Here is a 23,246-nt window from a genome sequence, read left to right as displayed (position 1 = left end):
ATTTGTTTAGTAATTTCTCCTGAGTGTGCAGATATCCAGTGTGTGGAGGAAACAACTGATTGGGTGCACGGCAGGGCTTGGAGGGGAAGGAGCGCCATTTGACTTTTTGAATGTAAAAAATACTGGAATAATTAACTGTTGCCATGTCGCTTTATAGAGCCCCTAATGCACCTAAACAATGGAAACCCCCCACAAGTGACACCATTTTGGAAACTAGACCCTTATAGAACTTATCTAGATGTGTATTGAGCACATTGATCCCACAGGTGCTTCACGGAATTATATAACGTAGAACTGTAGAAATAAAAAAAAAATCACATTTTTCCAAAATAAATCTTTTTTAGCTCCATATTTTGCATTTTTTAAGGGTAACAGGTGAAATTGCTCCATACAATTTGTTGTGCAATTTCTCCTGAGTACATTGATTCCACATATGTGGGGGAATACTATTGTTTGGGTGCACGACAGGGCTTGGAAGGGAAGGAGCGCCATTTGACTTTTTGAATGTAAAATTTACTGGAATAATTAGCGGATGCTGTGAAAAAAAACATTATATCTTAATGACCCAGATAACTATGTTTAGCAGACCAAGAAGAATTTACTTTTTATCAGTATGTTAGCTTTTGGATTGGATTTGAAATTGTTGATTTTTGGTTGGTCAAGAAAACAGATTTTTGCTTGTGTAAACCAGTAATATTGACTTGTAAGCTGATATTTGATATAACTTAGGGTACCGTCACACTGAAACGACGCTGCAGCGATACGACAACGATGTCGATCGCTGCAGCGTCGCTGTTTGGTCGCTGGAGAGCTGTCACACAGACAGCTCTCCAGCGACCAACGATCCCGAAGTCCCCTGGTAACCAGGGTAAACATTGGGTTACTAAGCGCAGGGCCGCGCTTAGTAACCCGATGTTTACCCTGGTTACCAGCATAAACGTAAAAAAAACAAACATTACATACTTACATTCCGTGTCTGTCCTCCGGCGCTGTGCTTTCCTCTGCACTGTCAACGCCAGTCAACCGTAAATCAGAGCGGTGACGTCACCGCTGTGCTTTCTGGCTGGCCGGCGCTGACACAGGATGCAGGAGGAGTGCAGAGAAGCAGAGCGCCGGGGACAGACAGCTGAAGGTAAGTATGTAATGTTTGTTTTTTTACGTTTACACTGGTAACCAGGGTAAACATCGGGTTACTAAGCGTGGCCCTGCGCTTAGTAACCCGATGTTTACCCTGGTTACCAGTGAAGACATCGCTGAATCGGCGTCACACACGCCGATTCAGCGATGTCAGCGGGAGATCCAGCGACGAAATAAAGTTTCAGACGATCTGCTACGACATACGATTCTCAGCGGGGTCCCTGATCACAGTAGCGTGTCAGACACAGCGAGATCGTAACGATATCGCTGGAACGTCACGGATCGTGCCGTCCTAGCGATCAAAGTGCCACTGTGTGACGGTACCCATAGTGTGCTCTTATCCTTGATGAATAGTGAAGTCTACAGATATGCAAATTACACATTGTCTAGCCCAGATAGTTTGTTGATTTTTAAAACAAAGGAGGAAAATCTATGCAAATACATGACATAATCAAACAGGGCAACTTTGTCATCGCCATTGTTCCCATTATCTTGATGCTGGACTGAAGGACACTGGGTAAATCTAAAAATAGGTTAAATGCCTCTGCATAAAAAGACTCAGAGACATAGAGAGTGACACAGCTGGACATCATGCAAAACACCCAAGAGAGAAAGGACTGAAGCCAAATCATCATGGCACCATCACGTGGGACATGGATCTATCATTCTATAGGACACAACCTAGAGGTTTTCGGCTACGATTGGAAGGATACAGATCTGCTCCATTGATCATCATTGAATCATGGATACATTTGAAGAAAGCCAGGATTGGGATCCGCTGGTCGCCTGGCTTCATGGAGATGTTTTGATAAGCCAGGTGGTGCCTCTCATGTCAACTGGCTTTAGACCTCATATGGACTCTCTGGACTGTCATCTTCCTATGCATGTCGTTATCTCCTCTCTCTGTGTGTACTGTGCTGGGACTGTTCTATGTATTATCTGCCTATTTTGTGGTCCAATAAACATTTCCAACACTTGTGTTGTCTGAGTAGCGTTATGCCCACGTTAAAGGGAGAGCGGGCATTCGGTGGCACGATCTCTGGTTCACGCGGTTTCGGCTAGCGGTCCCTGGGTGCCCTCCGACCCCTCGTGTCTCCAAAGATGCCATGTCACATTTTGAGAGCATCTGGTGTGGCTAAACAGTGGAAACCCCCCCTCACGTGACCCCATTTTGGAAGCTATAACTTTTTGGGAATTTATCTACAGATGTAGTGAGGATTTTGACTCCATGGGTGTTTTCCAGAAACAGGCAGCAGTGAATGTTGCTGAGTGAAAATTGCAAACTGCTGCTTTAGTGACCAGTACATTATGTCCAGCTCATGCTTCTGGAGACACGCACATGAAAAATAGGCTGGCTCTCATCACTACAGAAATGCCAAACATGTGGGTGCTTGTCAGGAAATAGGAAAGTTCTGATTACTTCACTTACACATACAGTGCTCTCAGCTGCAGTTTTTCTCTGCCTGCCAACACAAGGCTGGAATTCTGAGCCACTCTTTCTCCCTCTGCCTATGTATGTAATCCTAAACCCCTCATTTTCCCCTCCCTCAAGAATTTATATAGCTCTGTGCTGGGCAGACAAGTCCTACCCTACGCATTCCTCCTCCCACCTGGTACTGGTTAAAACTGGTGCAGAACGCATGGGCTTCTATTGTTCATTTAAGGTGATATATATTGGCACTGATCAGGGCTAGAGACACAAGGATTATATATTCCGGATGTCCATCGAGGGATCTATAACTCAATGAAATGGCTAGAAGCTAAACCCAACGAGTGCAAGGAGAGGTTTCTCCGTAAACGGGTCAGAGAACTACGACGTGTTTACACTTAAAAGAATTCCCCCATGTGGTGCACCTCCTGATCATTGTGTCTTTCATATACGAGGTTTATACTGCGAGCTAGGCATAAAAATGGGTGCCATAACTCTAAGAAAATGGGAGGATTCAGCCTCTAAGTGAGGTCACCACATGGGGAGTGGCTTGTTTTTAGGCTAGGAAATGAGTGGAGCAGCAGTCTTCATGTGTCCTTTGTCCAGGGTCTAGTTGCTATACAGGGGTGATGCATCTGGATATATGCTTGTCCATCCCCCACAGCACACAGTCAGCCATGAACTGATATGACATAACAGAATGTAAGTGTTCTTTTCAACTTTAATCCCATTTTATTTGTAATTTTCCTGTACATACGGTAATTGTCTTGTTTATAATATCTTTTTATCCTTCGGTAAACACTGCCTACTTTTTTGGAGTAAAATATATAAAATTACTAGTTTTGTCACTCCTTGCTCTATAACAAACTATCACGTCTTCTGAGGTGAATTACGCTACTAATTTGGGTTGGCCCCAGACCCGTTACTATGTAAGAAATCAGGGCTGGGGGCAGCGGAGTTGTCCTGTGCATTTGGGAGGCTCTGTAGCGACGTCGTCATTGATAATATTATTCTCGCCTGAGTGGGAGTAGTTATATCGCCCTCACTGCAGTGTGCCCATTAGCCAGTACAATGTAAGGCAGCCTTTCTGGTGACTTATTATCCTAGGTGCAGTACTCTGACTAACTTGAGGGTAAGTGGGGCGCCAGAGAGCTGTAAGTTCCAAGACGGAACGGAGAAGTGGGATAAAGATAAATTCCCTTCAGAAAGAACCAGTGGCAACCAAACAACCCTGGTTCATGACAAATTGGTGTGAGTGGTGGGGATAACGGTATCCTCCCCGTGAATCGTGACCTATTGGTGGCAGCGCGGTGGGCTTCCTGACATATTGGTGGCAGCTGCGGGATAATAAAGCATTAGTGATATGGTTTGAACAATCATTCCTCTCACTAAAAACTTGCACAGTTCTTGCGATGACTTGGCGCAAAATAATTTTGGAGAACAAGCTCAGTGTTTTCTAGTTCTGAGACAATAGTGTGTACTTGCGATTACTTCCTACCCTTCTCTTTGTTTTTCTATCCTATCTTTAATTTGTCAATGAAGGCCGCAAAAGGAGAAGCCTGGTACACCCAGCAGAAGAGGGACACTCTTGTTGGAGTATGCACGTACCATGGCCTGGACCACCATGGCAAAACCAAGGCTCAATTGGTCATGGAAATGGTGCAGTTTGAAGCGGACTAAGCTCGGTCTCAGAGCCCAGTGGCCGCAGAAGTCAGCACAAGCGAAAATGGTGCTGCAGCAGAGGTCCAACCACTGAATGCTGACCCTACTTGCAACCAGGGCGGGTTGGACCCCAACCTGCTGGCAGCCTTGGAACAACTCCCCGTCGACGACCATGATGGACGTCTGAGTCTGATCCAGTAATACCAGCAGGAGGCCCAAGCTGAGCACCGAGCCGAGTGGGAGGCGTAGAGAGCTGAATGGAAGGCTCAAGCTTGGAGGGCCCATGAACTGCTGATGGCCCAACTTGGGGCAGTACCATCCACAACACGGGGCAGGGAGTCCGGTAACAATCCGTCCCATAAACCCCAGCCAGAGCACTTTCCTGTGATGGAAAAGGGCGAGGACTTGGACACTTTTTTGAGGGCCTTTGAGAAGACCTGCAGACAGTACTGGCTGCCCGGGAACGAATGGCCCCAATGCCTGACCCCAGAGCTAAAAGGCAAAGCTCTGGAGGTGTTTGCTTCTCTCCCTCCAGATCAAGATGAAGATTATGAGGCCATCAAGCAGGCCCTGATAACAAAGTACCAACCCAATCATGAGGTTTACCGTAAAAAGTTCCGGAACCTCCAACGTGGCCCACACGACAGCTACGGCGATGTGGCGCATGGACTCGGGACCCACTTTGATCAGTGGACCCAAGGACTGTTAGTGACCACTTTTGCACAGCAGCGGGACCTGATGATCAAAGACCAGTTCTTACATCTTTGCCCAGCTGAGGTACGACAGTTCGTGATGGACAGAGAGACCAAAGACGTGACTAAAGCAGCGCAGATTGCCGACGCCTATGAGGCTAACCGCAAACTGGAAGTGCAGAATCCAATCAGCACATCTACAGTTTACACCGGTGATGTGCTGCTAAGAACAATGATTTTTGTTCCAGCAAAAACAATCTGAATATGCAGCAATTTACTTGTTTAGTAAAATACACCCCATAGGCATCCATATATTATAATGTGCACCACAGTCCTCCATATAGTATAATACACTCCCTATAGTCCTCCATATATTAAAATACACTGCTCAGTCCTCCATATAGCATAATACACTCATCATAGTGCTCCATATAGTATAACGTATTCCCCATAGTCCTCAATACAGTATAATGCAGCCCACATATTGTATAATGCAGCCACCCCAGAGTATATAGCAGCCACCCAAGAGTATAATGCTGCCACCCCATAGAATATAATGCAGCCCCCTCATAGTTTAATGCAGCCCCCTCATAGAGTATGATGCAATCACCCCTCAAAGAATATAAATATAATACAGCCCCCCATAGAATATAATGTAGGCCCGAATAGAATATAATACAGCCCTCCTCCCCACACAATATAATGCAGCCCCATCAAAAAGTATGATGCAATCATCCCTCATAAAATCTAATACAGCCCCCCATAGAATATAATACAGCCCACCTTCCCATAATATATAATATAGCCCCCATAGAATATAATGCAGGCCCCATAATATATAACACTGCCTCCTCCATAGAATATAATATACCCCCATAGTATATAACAGCCTCCCCCATAGAATATAATATACCCTCCACAATAGTATATAACACAGCCACATAGTATATAACACGGCCTCCCCCATAGAATAGAATATAACACCCATAGTATAAAGCAAAGCCTGCATAGTATATAGCACAACCCGCATAGTACACAGCAAAGCCTGCACAGTATATAGCACAACCCACATAGTATATAGCACAACCCACATAGTATATAGCACAACCCGCATAGCATATAGCACAACCCGCATATCAGATAACACAGCCCATGTAGTAGTATACAGCACAGCCCACACAGGAGTATACAGCACAACCCGCATAGCATATAGCACAACCCGTATAGCAGATTACACAGCCCACGTAGTAGTATACAGCACAGCCCACACAGTAGTATACAGTACAGCCCACATAGCAGTATACAGCACAGCCCACAAAAAAGTATGCAGCACAGCGCACGTAGTAGTATGCAGCACAGCCCACACAGTAGTATATAGCACAGCCCACATAGTAGTATGCAGAACAGCCCACATAATAGTATACAGCACAGCCGACACAGTAGTATATCACGCAGACAACACAGTAGTATACAGAACTGCCCAAACATTACTATACAGCACTGCTCACACAGCAGTATACAGCACTGCCCTCACAGTAGTATATAGCACAGCACACAGTAGTATACAGCACAGCCCACACAGTAGTATGCAGCACAGCCCACAGTAGTATATAGCACAGCCCACATAGTAGTATAGCACAGCCCACATTGTAGAATATAGCACAGCTCACATAGTATACAGCACAGCCCACATAGTAGTATATAGAAATGCCCACATAGTAGTATATAGCACAGCCCACATAGTAGTATATAGCACAACCCACACAGTAGTATATAGCACAGCCCACATAGTAAAATGCAGCACAGCCCACGTAGTAGTATATAGCACAGCCCACATAGTAGTATATAGCACAGCCCACATAGTAGTATACAGCACAGCCCACATAGTAGTATACAGCACAGCCCACATAGTAGTATATAGCACAGCCCACATAGTAATATAAAGCACAGCCCACAAAGTAGTATAGAGCACTGCCCACACAGTAGTATATAGCACAGCCCACATAGCAGTATACAGCACAGCCCACACAGTAGAATACAGCACAGCCCAAATAGTAGTATATAGCACTGCCCACATAGTAGTATACAGTACAGCCCACGTAGCAGTATACAGCACAGCCCACAAAAAAGTATACAGCACAGCCCACGTAGTAGTATGCAGCACAGCCCACACAGTAGTATATAGCACAGCCCACATAGCAGTATACAGCACAGCCCACAAAATAGTATACAGCACAGCCCACACAGTAGTATATCGTGCAGACAACACAGTAGTATACAGCACTGCCCACACATTACTATACAGCACTGCTCACACAGCAGTATACAGCACTGCCCTCACAGTAGTATACAGCACAGCACACACAGTAGTATACAGCACAGCCCACACAGTATACAGCACAGCCCACACAGTAGTATATAGCACAGCCCACATAGTAGTATAGCACAGCCCACATAGTAGAATATAGCACAGCCCACATAGTATACAGCACAGCCCACAGTGTAGTATGTAGAACTACCCACATAGTAGTATATAGCACAACCCACATAGTAGTATATAGCACAGCCCACACAGTAGTATATAGCACAGCCCACATAGTAGTATACAGCACAGCCCACATAGTAGTATACAGCACAGCCCACATAGTAGTATATATCACAGCCCACATAGTAGTATATATCACAGCCCACATAGTAGTATACAGCACAGCCCACATAGTAGTATACAGCACAGCCCACATAGTAGTATATAGCACAGCCCACATAGTAATATATAGCACTGCCCACACAGTAGTATGTAGCACAGCCCACGTAGTAATATATAGCACAGCCCACATAGTTATATATAGCACAGCCCACATAGTAGTATATCCAGGAAAAAGATGTGCACACTGTCACTAGGTTGGTGCAGGCATGAACAAAATAGTCCAAGTATAAGAAAAATCAGCCGCACTCAAATGGTTGAAAGTTCAGCAAACTGTGTAGTTTCTTTATTAACACAAACAATAAACATCACCAGGTGCTTTTTTAGGAGGTAAATGGGTGGCGGACTATTCAATTCGGGTAACGTTTCGACCCCAGCGGGTCTTTATCAAAACCTCACTTATGCCAAAGAGGTAGAGGAGAGGAGAAAGAGCTGAGTTCCCATAGGGCAGCTCCGGTGGAGTTGTGTGGAAGCGCGTCCGCCTGGTGGGTGATACGCCACCCATTTACCTCCTAAAAAAGCACCTGGTGATGTTTATTGTTTGTGTTAATAAAGAAACTACAAAGGATAAGCTTCAGGCAGCCTGGGAAGGCCCCTACGTGGTCCACCAACAGCTCAACCCAGTTACCTACGTGGTCACGCTTGACCATGGTCGTGGTAGGTGAAAGGCCTTTCACGTCAATATGATGAAGGCTCAACATGAATGTGAAGCCTACATCCTACCAGTCTGCAGCCTGCCCGAAGATGGGGAGGAAGACCCCCTCCTGGATATGCTGGCCATTGCCAAGGCTGGTGGGTCCATCGAGGAAGTGGAGGTAAGTGCCTCGTTATCCGAACCCCAGCCGTTGCATTTGCAGACCACTCTGGAACCCTCCCGGGCCGTGTTCTCCAACCCACCTGGAAGGACTGAGTTAGCGGTCCATGAAGTGGACACTGGGAATCAAGCCCCACTATGACGAACACCCTATCGGATCTCTGAAGAGGTGCAGCAGGTTGTGTGCCAGGAGATCGATGAGATGTTACAGCTGGGGGTGATTCAACGGTCAAAGAACGTATGGGCCTCACCTGTAGTTCTCGTGCCAAAGAAGGATCAGACCACCCGGTTCTGCGTGGAATACCCTACTCATAACCCCCCTCCCACCTGGTACCGGTTACAACTGGTACAGAACGCATGGGTTTCTATTGTTCTTTTAAGGTTATTTAACTTGGCACTGATCAGGGCTAGAGACATAAGGATTATATATTCTGGATGTCCATCAAGGGATCTATAACTCCCTGAAATCACTACAATCTAAGCACAACAAGTGCAAGGAGCGGTTTTCTCCGAAGTGGGTTACGTAACTACACTGTGTTTACACTTAAAAGAATTCCCCCGACATGATGCACCTCCTGATCATTGTGTCTTTCGTATATGAGGTTCGTACAGCCAGCTAGGCATAAAAATGGGTGCCATAACTCTAAGAAAAGGGGAGGATTCAGCCTCTAAGTGAGGGGGAGTGGCTTGTTTTTAGGCTGGGAAATAAGTGAGTGAAGCAGCAGTCTTCACGTGTCTTTTGTCCGGGGTCTAGCTGCTATACAGGGGTGATGCATCTGGATATATGCTCGTCCATCCTCCACAGCAAAAAGTCAGCCATGAAATGATATGACATAACAAAATGTAAGTGTTCTCTTCAACTTTAATCCCATTTTATTTGTAACTGTCCTGTACATACTGTAATTGTCTTGTTTATAATATCTTTTTATCCTTCTGTAAACACTGCCTACCTTTTTTAGAGTAAAATGTATAAAATTACTAGTTTTGTCTCTCCTTGCTCTATAACAAACTGTCACGTCCTCTGAGGTGAATTACGCTACTAATTTGGGTTGGCTCTGGACCCGTTACTACGTAAGAAATCAGAGCTGGTGGCAGCGGAGTTGTCCTGTGCATTTGGGAGGCTTTGTAGCGACTGTGTCGTTGATAATTATTGTTCTCGCCTGAGTGGGAGTAGTCATATCACCCTCGCTGCAGTGTGCCCATTAGCCAGTACAAAGTAAGGCAGCCTTTCTGCCGACTAATTATCCTAGGTGCAGTACCCTGACTGACCTGAGCTGCAAGTTCCAAGCCGGAACTGGGAAGTGGGATAAAGATAAATCCCCTTCAGAAAGAACCAGGGGCAACCAAACAACCCAGGTTCATGACAAATTAGTAGTGGGGATGATAACGGTATCCTCCCCGCAAACCATGACAGTGCTAAATGTGGTATAGGTACACTGGGGCTCAAAAGGGAGGGGGGGCATTTGGATTTAGAAGCGCAGAATTTGCTGAATTTTTTGGGGGGAGCGTGGAGCCATTTAGCTTTTCCATCGCTGCAGCGTCGCTGTTTGGTCGCTGGAGAGCTGTCACACAGACAGCTCTCCAGCGACCAACGATCCCGAGGTCCCCTGTAACCAGGGTAAACATCGGGTTACTAAGCGCAGGGCCGCGCTTAGTAACCCGATGTTTACCATGGTTACCAGCATAAACGTTAAAAAAACAAACACTGCATACTTACCTTCAGCTGTCTGTCCTCCGGCGCTCTGCTTTCCTCTGCACTGTGTAAGCACAGCGGCCGGAAAGCAGAGCGGTGACGTCACCGATGTGCTTTCTGGCTGGCCGGCGCTGACACAGGATGCAGGAGGAGTGCAGAGAAGCACAGCGCCGGGGACAGACAGCTGAAGGTAAGTATGTAATGTTTGTTTTTTTAACGTTTACGCTGGTAACCAGGGTAAACATCGGGTTACTAAGCGCGGCCCTGCGCTTAGTAACCCGATGTTTACCCTGGTTACCAGTGAAGACATCGCTGGATCGGTGTCACACACGCCGATACAGCGATGTCAGCGGGAAGTCCAGCGACGAAATAAAGTTCTGGACTTTCCTCAGCGACCAACAATCTCCCAGCAGGGGCCTGATCGTTGGTCGCTGTCACACATAACGATTTCCTTAACGATATCATTGCTACGTCACAAAAGGCAACGATATCGTTATGTGTGACGGTACCTTTACAAACACTCAGCCAGCATAAAGATAAGCCCTCTGCTCTTGACATCACTAAGTGGGCGGGTTAATGATATGCACTGCTCTCTCAGAGATATTTAGGTGTTTAGAGTCTGGAGACAAAGAAATTTCTTTTAGTGGGAGGGGCTGCTGCACCCTGGTCTCCCATTACACTATATAGCAGGGGAGAGGGAGGGTTAGAGGCTTTACAGGATTGGTCACCTGCATTCCAAAGACACACCCTGCTCACACACTTGCTTCAAGTTACCTAGTGTCTAGGCCATACAGCTTGTTTATTGTATTCAGGGGGGGTCAAAGCTGCCATGTGCTTTCAGGACCATGGTCACATGTGCAAAAATTCCTCTGCTATGGTATTTTACATTATCGTGACAGAAGGGGTTAAAGAATTTAAAGTAGAGTTCCATATGTCGAATTCCAAAAGTCTAAAGACAATAATATCACCAATTGAAAAGTCACTTATCTGTTTTGAAGGTGTAGTGAGTAGTGGTTGGTAGTCTTGAACTTGAGGTATACCTGTGGTTGGTAGTATATTTGTAGGCATGCAAAACACTTTGTAAATTGAAACAGTAAAATTATAGAACCATCTAAGGGTATTTTAACAAGCAAGTCAATTAAGGTGTCTCGAAAATTCGGGAGCCAATTAGACACACCATTTTTTATAACATTATATAGTAACAGATGGGTGATGGCTGGAATGTATGAAGGAGTACTGCAGTGAAGCAAACTTTTCATCTATCTTAATAATGTAACATCAAGGTATGTAGTGTTAGGGTTGGCGGAACGCACCAAATATATAATTTATTAAATGGAATTGGTGCGTTCGCAACCCGGGATTCACCGTGCAGGAAAGCGCCTGCTGCTAAATAATGGCGGCTCTATATGGCGATATATACCAACTCTGTTAGCTCCACAGAGTAACCGCGAGAGGAAAGCTCTGTGCCCTGTTAGACTTTCACAGAGGCACAGGCCAACTACCCAGATGTGAGCAGTGAGTGGTCATGCATGCATACAAAACTCCTCGCCGGAGATGCCAGCATTCTAGGGGCTTGTTTCAGCCGGGTCCCTGAACACACTTAAACACAATCTCCTCGCCGGAGGTGCCAGCATTCTAGGGGCTTATTTCAGCCGGGTCCCTGAACACATTCAAACACATGACCACATTGGCGCAAAGCATATAGCATAAGACGATACTAGTTTATATAGTTGCATCACAGGAAGCTGCTACTGAAGTTTTTGCCCTTTCAGGACCTTCCAGAAGGACCAATGGAAAGTGCTGCAGTACCTGAGCATGTTTTGCCCTTTCAGGACCTTCCAGAAGGACCAATGGAATGTACTGCAGCACCTGAGCATGTGACCGAACATGTAGCCCTCGACCTCCAATGGGAGACCCTGCCCTGGGCATGCTCAGTGTGAGTAAACAAGGACTTAGTCCCAGAGAGGCTCGCTCGCCGCAGATCAGTGCAGGGTACCATAGGAAAGCCAGAAAAGGCAGTAGTGACCCTATGCACCGAATCAGCCCCAGCGAGACGCTGGGAGCGACGTCTCCGCTGAGCAGAGCCCACTGCGGCCGATACCGAATGGGAGACCGCAGCAGACACGGATCGAGATTCCCCCTGTGCAGCAGAGGAAACTCGACTCCTAACATGTAGTTGTAGGATCAAGGGGGAGGGGGTGGGTCTCGAGATCTGGAGGGACGTTCTTTGAGTTGCTGCAAAGAAGATGAAGCAGGCTATTCCAAAAGCCGCAATATGGTGAGACAAAGTTTTGCCCCTTTAGAGGAGAGAACTGTATTGACCATTTCAAGATGAGAAAAATTCAGTTTGAATGGAAATCCCCAGCGGTATTCATCTATATACGGTTTTACAGCCCATCTTTTGGCAATAGTAGCGGGGGCCAGGTCGTGAAAAAGTTCATAAGCGTGGCCTTGGAATTTCAGAGGTGAGAAATTTCTTGCCGCTTGCAGAAGTTGTTCTTTCATTTTGTAAAAATACGTTTTGAGGATAATATCTCTGGCTTACTTCTACTCAGGGCTCTGTGGATGCGATACATCTCCAGGCATTTAATGGTAATTTCAGGTAAGAGATCTTGGAACAGGGCTGTAGCTGTGGATTGGAGGTCTGTAATTGTTTCATGCAGGCCTCTGATGCTTATATTACTCCTGCCAGCCTGTTTTTTGAAATCCTCTAGTTTATTGTTCAGAGAGTAAATTTCTTCATGGGGTATCTCTGTCTCTTTTTCATGAGTAGAGAGGGCAGCTGAAGTGGAGTCCATTGTATCTTCCAGATCAGTGGTACAAGTGCCCAGCTCCCTGATTTCTCTAGAAAATTCTTTAGTTAATTTATCTGACATTTTAGATAATTCAGAGTGTAAGAGATTTGAACTGTGAAAAGCGAGCTGCTTGATCCAGGATAGGAGTACATTGATTTCTGGTTGTGGATGCTGGGTTCCTTTCCGAGTGAGCCCCATCCAGCAGGGATGAGCAGGATAGTTCAGCTGTAGAATGTGGGCCGGAGAACATGTCGCCAAGATCTACTGAAGATAGGAGTCGCTGAGGTGGTTTTACGTGAGTTCGGGATGAGGGTGTCTGAGTTTTAAAAATAATCTACTAGTTATTGCCCAGCTCTTTTTAATTGGGATCAAAGGGGAAGCATATTACGTGTTGATCTCAAAACTACATGTAGTGGGGTGAGGGTTAAGACATTTCGAAAGTCTCAGGTTTTAACCTGCCACAGTTTACGTGAATAGGCAAATGTAGTTTCAAGTCAAAAAGTGCAGATAAATGTGTAAATTCCCAAGGATTTATTAATAGTAAGCTAAGGTCAGGGTCCTCGCCCCTCTGTATCAGTCTGTCATTGTTAGTTTGTTTACTGTAAGTGATATCTGTAACTTGTATGTAACCCCTTCTCATGTACAGCACCATGGAATCAATGGTGCTATATAAATAAATAATAATAATAATAGCAAATTTGCCTTATTATGCAATTCTGATAACTGGCCACTAGATGTCAGCAAAGTAGTGTTGGCTTCAAGTGTTTATGGAGACGCTGAAGATGTTATGGGATGTCCGGGTCCTTTGGCATAGAGTGGTCAGGGACCTTCTTATCTCCCAAAACAAGGGGTCTCCAGCGGTGGGACTAGGAAGCAGCAGCACCACCCCCTGCCCCACACCCAGCCCACGAAAGACGGCTGCAAGCGGGACTAAAGAAGACTCCACACAGGCTGGGTACAAGATCTAGGGAAGCAGGGGGGGAACTCCACAGGTAAAGGATCACCCTCTCATTGAGAGGCCCAGTCCGGGAGGAAAGCACAAACAGTACCTCCAGCGCTTTCAGCGTCGGCCTCGACGCGCATGCTTCTATGCTGGAGTTCGCAGCTTTAAGCTCTAGGGCCTGAGGAAATCCCCTAGAAATCTCTCCTTCACCTCCGGTATTCTTCACCGTCGAGGCTCGCGAGTGGGCAGGTGCCTGTTGGAAAGGTCACAGCTGAAGGTCCAAGGTAGGCCTCAATGTCCCCCTCTGCCACGGTTCAGGTGATCCAGAACAGGGACGGTTCAAAAGAAAGCTGGGAGTTAGAGAAAGGGAGGGAAGATTGCACAGGATTAGGTGTTGTGTCATATACATAGATCTTAACATCTCATTTACATATTTTCTCATAGATTGTAAGCTTGCAAGCACGGCCCTCACTCCTTTTAGTATCTGTTCAGTTATGTCTTATACTGTAAGGTCTTTATTGTCTATACAAGTCCCTTCTAAAATGTAAAGTGCTGCAGAATATGTTGGCACTATAGAAATAAAATTATTATTATTAATAAGAAAAATTTGAATTTTCCTGTAATAAGACATTAGATCGCAGATATCAAGGTATCTTTTGTTTGCTTCCTATCATCTGCATGCGCATGTACTGTAGATGGTGTAGGAGGGTTGATCCTATTAACAGATTCCCTTAAAAAAAAAAATATATATATATATATATCTATAAAAATTAAATATACATATACCGTATATATATATATATATATATATATATATATATATATATAGAAACAAAAAAAGGAAAAGCACAGTATAATACTTATCTTCTGGTGCAAGGCCCCTAGACAATCTGTCCAATGATTATCCAAACTTGATAGAATTCCAAGAAAGAGGGCAGCACTCCATTGTTTCAGTGGGAAAATGTGCAGGATTTTAATCAACCCACATGTCTGCGCGACGTTTCGGCTACAAATGAGCCTTTCTCAAGGCTTGAGAAAGGCTCATTTGTAGCTGAAACGTCACCCAGACATGTAGGTTGATTAAAATCCTGCACATTTTCCCACTGAAACAATGGAGTGCTGCCTCTTTGTTGGAATTCTCTCTCTCTCTCTATATACATATACAGACGTGCTCAAAATTTACATAAGCCGGCAGAGTATTTGCTTTCTTGGCCTTTTTACAGAGAATATGAATCATAACACCAAAACTTTTTCTCCACTCACGGTTAGGGGTTGGGTAAAGCCATTTATTGTCAAACCACTGTGTTTTCTCTTTTTAAATCATAATGACAACCCAAAACAAAAATTTTGCCAGGGTATGTAAACTTTTGAGCACAACTGTATATATATATATATATATATATATATATATACATATATATATACATATATATATATATTTTTATATATATATATATATATACATATATATATTGTAAGGATTGTACTCACTCAGATGCATAGGAGGAAACAGGAGGCACATTCTCTTCAATGTCCATGTGGGTTTATTTGCTTCATAAGGCCATGTTCACACAGTGCGTTTTTTACTGCGGAACCGCAGCGGTATTGCCGCTGCGGTTCCGCAGCAGTTTTCCATGCAGGGTACATAACAATGTAACCCTATGGAAAACAGTCACTGCTGTGCACATGGTCCGTAATTTCGTTTAAAAAGCCGCGCAGAATAGCTGCGGCAAAAAAGAAGGAGCATGTCACTTCTTTTTCCTGAACCGCAGCGGTTCTGCACCCATAGACCTCCATTGTGAGGTCAAAATCGCAGTAAAACCCGCAGATCAAAAATATATCTGCGGGTTTTACTGCGATTTGATGTGCAGAACCGCTGCAGCAGGAAGTGCGGGGGAGCGGGCGGAAGTGCGTGGGCGGAGTGTGGCTGCCCCCCCGTGCTCCGATCCCGCCCCCCCGTGCTCCGATGCCCCCCCCCCCGTGCTCCGATGCCCCCCCCAGTGCTCCGATGCCCCCCTCGTGCCCTAATCTCCCCCCTTATACTTACCCGGCGTCCCGGTGTCCGTCCGGCCGTCTTCTCCCTGGGCGCCGCCATCTTGCAAAATGGCGGGCGCATGCGCAGTGCGCCCGCCGAATCTGCCGGCCGGCAGATTCGCTCCAAAGTGCATTTTGATCACTGAGATATAACCTATCTCAGTGATCAAAATAAAAAAATAGTAAATGACACCCCCCCCACTTTGTCACCCCCATTGGTAGGGACAATAAAAAAATTAAGAATTTTTTATTTTTTTTTCACTAAGGTTAGAATAGGGGTAGGGTTAGGGGTGGGGTTAGGGTTAGGGGTAGGGTTAGGGGTAGGGCTAGGGTTAGGGGTAGGGTTAGGGTTAGGGGTAGGGTTAGGGGTAGGGTTAGGGTTAGGGGTAGGGTTAGGGTATTTTCAGCCATTTTAGCCCTAAAAAGCTTCCTAGGAAACACACAGTCTCTGCATAGAAAACTGCATAAAAAAAGGATAAAAAAACGCATCAAAAAACGCATCAAAAAACGCATCAAAAAACGCATCAAAAAAGGACAAAAAAAGGACCAAAAAAAGGACCTGCGTTTTCTGCCAAAAGCTGCAGTTTTTTAAAAAAACTGTCCTGAAAAAAAAAGGATGGAAATCCTGAACGTGTGAACATACCCTAAACCATCAAATCAGCAATAAAAAGGTAAACAGTCTTTACATGAGGCCAACAAAGAATCAATGTCCATAGCAGAGCTCTGCTCTCCCATGCCTGTGGGTACATAGGCTGTGCAATATCCAGCACTCAGGCTCTTTCTGGAGCCATGGACACAAAGGCTTCTCCCTCTCAAGACACCAACCTCTCTGTAATTTCCAGCCTGTTCACATGGAAGTCTGTCCACACTGGCAGGCTCCCAAACACTCACTCACATGTGTCAAACACACCTCTATTACGTGGTTGTAACCACACCCAGGTACCTATCACATGGCTAGTCAGGTGATCGTGACATCACTGCAGGTCCTTAAACACACAACCATCTTAGGTGTTCAGACACATCCCTTTGGGTGGGTATGTAGGTGACTGGACCCATCCATCTCTCCAAGTCACCTGGAAGCCTTCCCAATGTAAAACAAATACTTCAGCAGTAGATCTGCTGAGCAAAACCCGCCTAGGCTTCCATCACAGGGCCACCCACCTCTGCGATACATATCGCCCATTAATCACATGACCAGTCGCCATACCACATAACCCCCCTCTGCCTAAAGCCGTGGGGCTTGGCACTTTCTATTACACGACCAGAGACCCTTCTCGGTCGTCCCTGACAGTCAAACCATCTGTCTAAGTCAGGCCCTACTACTGAACCCTTTCGTAGGTACTCGTCATCCATCTCCGTCACATATTTTGATAAAGATGACCCCTTGTCAGACCACCCACATCCCCGGCAGTCAGCACGGTGTTGCAATTCCCTTGCACCCATACCTCCTGTCTGGTCTGACTCTTTGGTATCATGTCCGCTACAGGGCCTCCCGCCTAGGTCACTCAGCCCTGAGCTAACTGAGGCATCACTACTTCTACCTCTGCCATTAGGCCACCTTCCTTTATGTGTCTGCTGGCCACTTCTACTATGGGCTTTATTGCCTGGAGAGCAGTCCTTCCATTTATCTCTATGTCCTCTGTTAGCTCCAGCTTGAGGACTTCCAGTCTTAAGTGAACCTCTTTGCCTCTTTATCCCACGAGATGAGGGTGGAGGCAATCTTTTTGCCATTTCCTGCAGCTCTATATTGATCTGCTCCCTCTCACGTCTTAGCTGCTCGACTTCTTTTGGGTATGCCATGCGATACCCCAGAAGCATCTGGATATTCCCAAGACTCTCCATGGATCCGACATCAAGGAATGGAACCATCCCATCTTCACCCACAATCTGGGCCTTGTCATCAACCGGAATCCTCAGTCTCTTCACACCGGCTCTATTTACAATCTCCTGCATCACTCTCCCAAGCCTTCTGATGATTTTCCCCACCAAATTTCTGGGTACCAGAATGACGTCTTCCACACGTCGAGCGGCTTCCTCATTCTTCAGCCTGATCATCTGTTTTGTGCGGAGGTATTGTAGATGCATATCCCTCAGGACAGCCACCCGCTTCACTGTGACTTCCCTAGTCAACAGTATGATCAGTTGATGAGTCTCAGGCGCCCAGTTCACCCTACATGCTTCGACCACCTCATGCACCTCCTCACTGGCACACGCTTCTCGCATGTCTTCGAGTACCTCTATTATGCACTTGAAACCGGAAGTCTCACCTTCTTGAACATACTATTGGACCTCTTCATCCTTAGCGCCAGCGCAGTTTTCCAAGACCTCGACATCCCTTGTATGGCCATCTGCGTGGCACTTCCCCTGCTGGATTTCTTCCTCCGTGGAGGCCACTTCTTTGGTCAGCCTTTCTAGCTCACTCTCCTTCATTGCAATCAGATCAGGAGAGTGCAACAGTTCGATTTCCCAGTCATCCATTGGTTTCTGGAGCTGGGAATTAGTCTCCTTTATCTTGAGCTCTTGGAGAACTTTATCTTGCTCCTCTGCCAGGCAGCGACGCTCATCCTCTCTCTGGAGAAGCTCCTGCTGATGCTTCTCTTGGACATCTCTGAGCACCTCGATATCTTTCAATATGGCTTTGTTCATGGTTTGACATGCTGACAGCTGACCTCTGAGCTCAGAGACGTCCTTCTCCAGCTCATCCATTCTGTGCTCAATCGCTTGTCTCAGGACCCTTTCTCGCTCGACTGTCTCTTTAAGCAGTTCTATGTCATGGTCTTGGTCTATTTTGGCCAGTGCATGTCTTTAATTAGATTTTCAAATGGGCTCTCTAGTCCACCCACACTCTGCCTCTTCAGAGTTCCACCTGTTTTTGCATCCGCCTCTATGGTATCTGCGGGGCTCTCTGTCTGTTCACTCTTAGGTACCTCTCGACTCATGGAAACTTCAGAGATCTCCATCTCTTCAGCATCAGGTACTCTGGATCCTTCATCATACTGAGCCATATCACGCTTTCTGGGCATTGCAGATGTGGGTCTACTACAGGTCTGTTTTAATTCCAGCCCTACCTCTGTGCTGGGATTTGTCAGAGATAAAGTGACCTCCTTATCAAGGACAGTAACCAGATCTGTACGTGCCCCTGACTCTTCCTCATCATCTCTCTTCTCAGAGGGTGTAGCCTGTCCCACCTTTCCGTGGCCCCCACGACGAGATGAAGATCTGTCATTTTTACTCGGCATCCCCATACTGCACTCTTTTTCCCTTGCGTTCGAGTCACAGTCTGAATAGGAATCACCCCCTCTCACCCTATCATCCTGGAACAGCAAATCCCCACTTAAACAGGTGTCGGACCCACACTTTCTTCCTGTCACCTGGAATTCTGGACTATTGCTTTTAGGTGGTGCTACCTCATCCTCCTTATACATCCCATTAACAAGAATCCCCATAGCCTGCTGCTGTAGTGGGGCTTCCATTCAACCATTCTGTCTCTCCTCTGAGCAACCCCACACTTCATCAACTTCCCATAGATATTCAAGGAACACAAAGTCCCAGCCCCTCTCAAAGGGGTACAATAAGTTCAGTGTTATATTTCCAACTAGGCACTTGACACTTTTGGACATATTAATCATCACTCTGTCCACAGTATAGTCCACAGTAACCCCATGGATGCAGCGAACCTTGACCTTTTTCTCCGTCAGACAGAAAACGAGAGGAGTTCCCGTCAGAGTCACCTGACTGTTTAATTCCAGCAGTCCAGAGAATCCTTCCCGATGTAACATCACGGTACACACCTGCTGCCTGTCATCATACAGGAAGTCTATGCCGCACTCGGAATAAGTAAAGCACAAACACCTCTGTTCCCCAGACATGTCCAATGAGGTAAGCGGTGCTGCCCCTTTTTGGGCCATTATCCCCCTTTTTCTCCTTTAGGGCCACCAACCCCTTTAGGGACTCTGCCTCCTTCTGGACAATTACTCCCTTTTGGAATGCCGCCCCTTTTTTGGGATGTTCGGCCCCCTTTTGGCCAACCATAATTATTTGGGTCATCGCTCCTTTTTGGGACTCACCCCCTTTAGGGACACCACCCCACTCTGAGGTACACGCTGTGGACTCCCCCACGGCACTCTCAGGCCCCAACAGTTCCTCACGGAGAGGCTCCTGTGGTTGCTACTGCAGCTCCTGCTGCAGAACCTCTTGCTGCAACTGCTCTGCATGTCTCTGCAAACCTCCAGACGGCTTTGCGGACCTCCAGACAACTCTACGTTGAGGATGTTGACCACCTTAGTAACCCCGCTGAGTTACCGCCAGAGCCACTGCAAGTTAACTTGAAGAAAAAAAAATTCCGTAACACCTTCAGCTTTATAGAAAAAAACACAGTCTCTCACTGACCCCGGTCAGCATAACATGGACTCCTGTCCATTACACACTCGGCTTTACAGCATAAACATAGTTTCTCACTGACCCCGGTCAGCATAACACGGATTCCTGTCCACTACCTGTTAGTGTTGTCCACACAGGTTCCTGGATCCCTTTTCTCTTCAGAGGTATCCAGCAAACAGTTCTCACTGACCCCGGTCAGTATCACTCACGGTTGTCAGACCGTCCACTCCTCTAGCTCAGACCAGCCAGCACTGCAACATGTGCTTCTTAGACCATTGCCCGCATTCTCCACCAATTGTAAGGATTCTACTCAGATGCGTAGGAGGAAATAGGAGGCACATTCTCTTCAACGTCCATGTGGGTTTATTTGTTAAATCAGCAACAAAAAGGTAAACAGTATTTACAGCAGGTAGACACAGTATCAATGTCCATAGCAGAGCTCTGCTCTCCCAGTTCTGTGGGTACACAGGCTGTATAATGTCCAGCACTCAGGCTCCACCTGGAGCCATGGAGACAGAAAGGCTTCTCCCTCTTAAGACAGACCACTCTATAATGTCCAGCCTGGACATATGGAAGTCTGTCCACACTGGGAGACTCCCACTCACTCACATGTGCTAAACACACCTCTATTACATGGTTCTAACCACACCCAGGTACCTATCACATGGCTAGTCAGGTGATCATGACATCACTGCAGGTCCTTAAACACACAACCATCTTAGGTGTTCAGACACATCCCTTTGGGTGAGTATGTAGATGACTGGACCCATCCTTCTCTCCAAGTTACCTGGAAGCCTTCCCAATGTAAAACAAATAACCTCAGCAGTAGGTCTGCGGAGCAAAACACGCCCAGGCTTCCATCACAGGGCCACCCACCTCTGCTATACATACCGCCCACTAATTACATGACCAGTTGCAAAACCACAATATATATTTATATATACATATATGTGTGTGTTTTGTAAATATTATTTTGTTTACTAGCTTTGCTTTTTTTCTCAACAGAACTAAAAGTTAAACGTTTACAAGTAAGTTTTACTGCATGTAATGCTAACTAATTGCATTTAAGTGATTTGTGAAAATATATTAAAAAATATGAATTTGTGTTGTCTGGAATAGCTCATTACATTAAATAGTTTATGCAACTCAAATTTAAAAAAACTCCAGCTGCTGTGAAAAAATGTAAAGAAAACAATGCAATGATTTGGAAATTTCCAATAATTCAATCAAACTTTAATTCACAACAGAACATAGCACACAGATCACAGGTTGAAAGACAGATAGTTTTCCATTTCATTTGAAAAAATAGATGTTAGAAATTGATGGCAGCAACACATCTCAAAATAGTTAGGACAGGTTCAACAAAAGGCTGGGAAAGTAAGCAACACTAATGTAAAACATCTGCAGGGGCATCTTTTAACTAAGTCGCATGAATGTGTATAAAAAGAGCATGTTAGAGAGGCAGAGTCTCTTAGAAGCAAAGATGATCAGAGATTCACCAATTTGTGAACAATAGCATCTAAAAATTGTAGAATAATCATAGAAAAATGTTTCACAAAGCAAAAATGCAAATATTTTGAATATCCCACCCTCTATAGTACATAATATCATCAAAAGATTCAGAGAGGAGTCATCCATGTCCACAAGTGACAAGGCTGACTCTCTATATTGGATGCTAGTGATTTAGTGCGGCACTGAATATGACTCAGTTGTGAGAATCACTGCAGAGGCTCAGGAATACTTCCAGAAATCATTGTCTGTGTATCCAGATCACCAAACAATCCACAAATGCAAGTTATCATCAAAGAAGAAACCATATATTAACACAATCCAGAAACTCTGCTATCTTCTCTGGGCAAAGCTAATTTAAAATGTACTGGGGCAAAATGGAAAACTATTTTGTGGTCCAAAAAATCAATTGTGAATTCTTCATGAAAACCATGACTGCTATGCCTTTTTGACTCAAGAGGAGAGTGACCATCCAAGTTGTTAGCAGTGCACAGTTCAAAATCCAGAATTTACAGTTGTGCTCAAAAGTTTACATACCCCAGCAGAATTTTTGCTTTCTTGGCCTTTTTTCAGAGAATATGAATGATAACACCAAAACTTTTTCTCCACTCATGGTTAGTAGTTGGGTGAAGCCATTTATTATCAGACTACTGTGTTTTCTTTTTCTAAATCATAATGTGAAGCCATTTATTGTCAGACTACTGTGTTTTCTTTTTTTAAATCGTAATGACAACCCAAAGCATCCAAATGACTCTGATCAAAAGTTTACATACCCTGGTGATTTTGGCCTGATAACATGCAAAGAAGTTGACACAAATGGGTTTGAATGGCTACTAAAGGTAATATCCTCACCTATGACCTGTTTGCTCCTAATCAGTGTGTGCATAAAAGCTGAGTGAGTTTCTGGGATTCATACAGACTCTTGCATCTTTCATCCAGCCACTGATATTTCTGGATTGTGAGTCATGGGGAAAGCAAAAGAATTGTCAATGGGAAAAGGTAGTTGAACTGTATAAAACCGGAAAGGGATACAAAAAGATATCCAAGGAATTGATGATGCCAGTCAGCAGCATTCAAACTGTGATTAACAAATGGAAAATCGAGGGCTCTGTAAAAACAATACCAGGGTCAGGTAGACCAACAATAATGTTGTTTACAACTGCCAGGAAAATTGTTTGAAATGCAAAAAAAAACACAAATAACATCAGCTGAAATATAGAACTCTCTGAAAACTAGCAGTGTGGCTGTTTCAAGATGCATAATAAGGAGGCAGTTGAAGAAAAATGGGCTGCATGGTCGTGTCGCCAGTAGAAAAGCATTACTGTGCAAATGCCACAAAGTATCTCACCTACAATATGCAAAACAGCGCAGAGAAAAGCCTCAAAACTTCTGGAACAAGGTAATCTGGAGTGATGAGACCAAAAATTTAACTTTTTGGCCACAGCCATAAACGT

The 23,246-nt window shown here is 45.3% G+C and overlaps 1 protein-coding gene across 5 annotated transcripts in view; it reads left to right on the top strand.

Moving 5' to 3' along the window:
* Positions 1 to 23,246, top strand: part of NLRC4 (NLR family CARD domain containing 4) — a 118,652-nt gene that overhangs the window by 71,843 nt on the left and 23,563 nt on the right. For 3 of the 5 annotated variants that reach the window (XM_069769025.1, XM_069769024.1, XM_069769020.1), the window contains one exon: positions 21,289 to 21,311. In XM_069769025.1, the coding sequence (XP_069625126.1) occupies position 21,311 (1 nt within the window). In that variant the 5' untranslated portion in view covers positions 21,289 to 21,310. Of the gene's footprint in view, positions 1 to 12,352; positions 12,734 to 21,288; positions 21,312 to 23,246 lie in introns of those variants that run through there. The other 2 variants (XM_069769022.1, XM_069769021.1) reach the window with 2 other exon arrangements.

Source organism: Ranitomeya imitator, chromosome 5 (assembly GCF_032444005.1).
Source record: "Ranitomeya imitator isolate aRanImi1 chromosome 5, aRanImi1.pri, whole genome shotgun sequence".
NCBI lineage: Eukaryota > Metazoa > Chordata > Amphibia > Anura > Dendrobatidae > Ranitomeya > Ranitomeya imitator.
The sequence above is the reverse complement of the archived record's forward strand: the minus strand, read 5'-3'. Positions and strand labels throughout refer to the sequence as shown.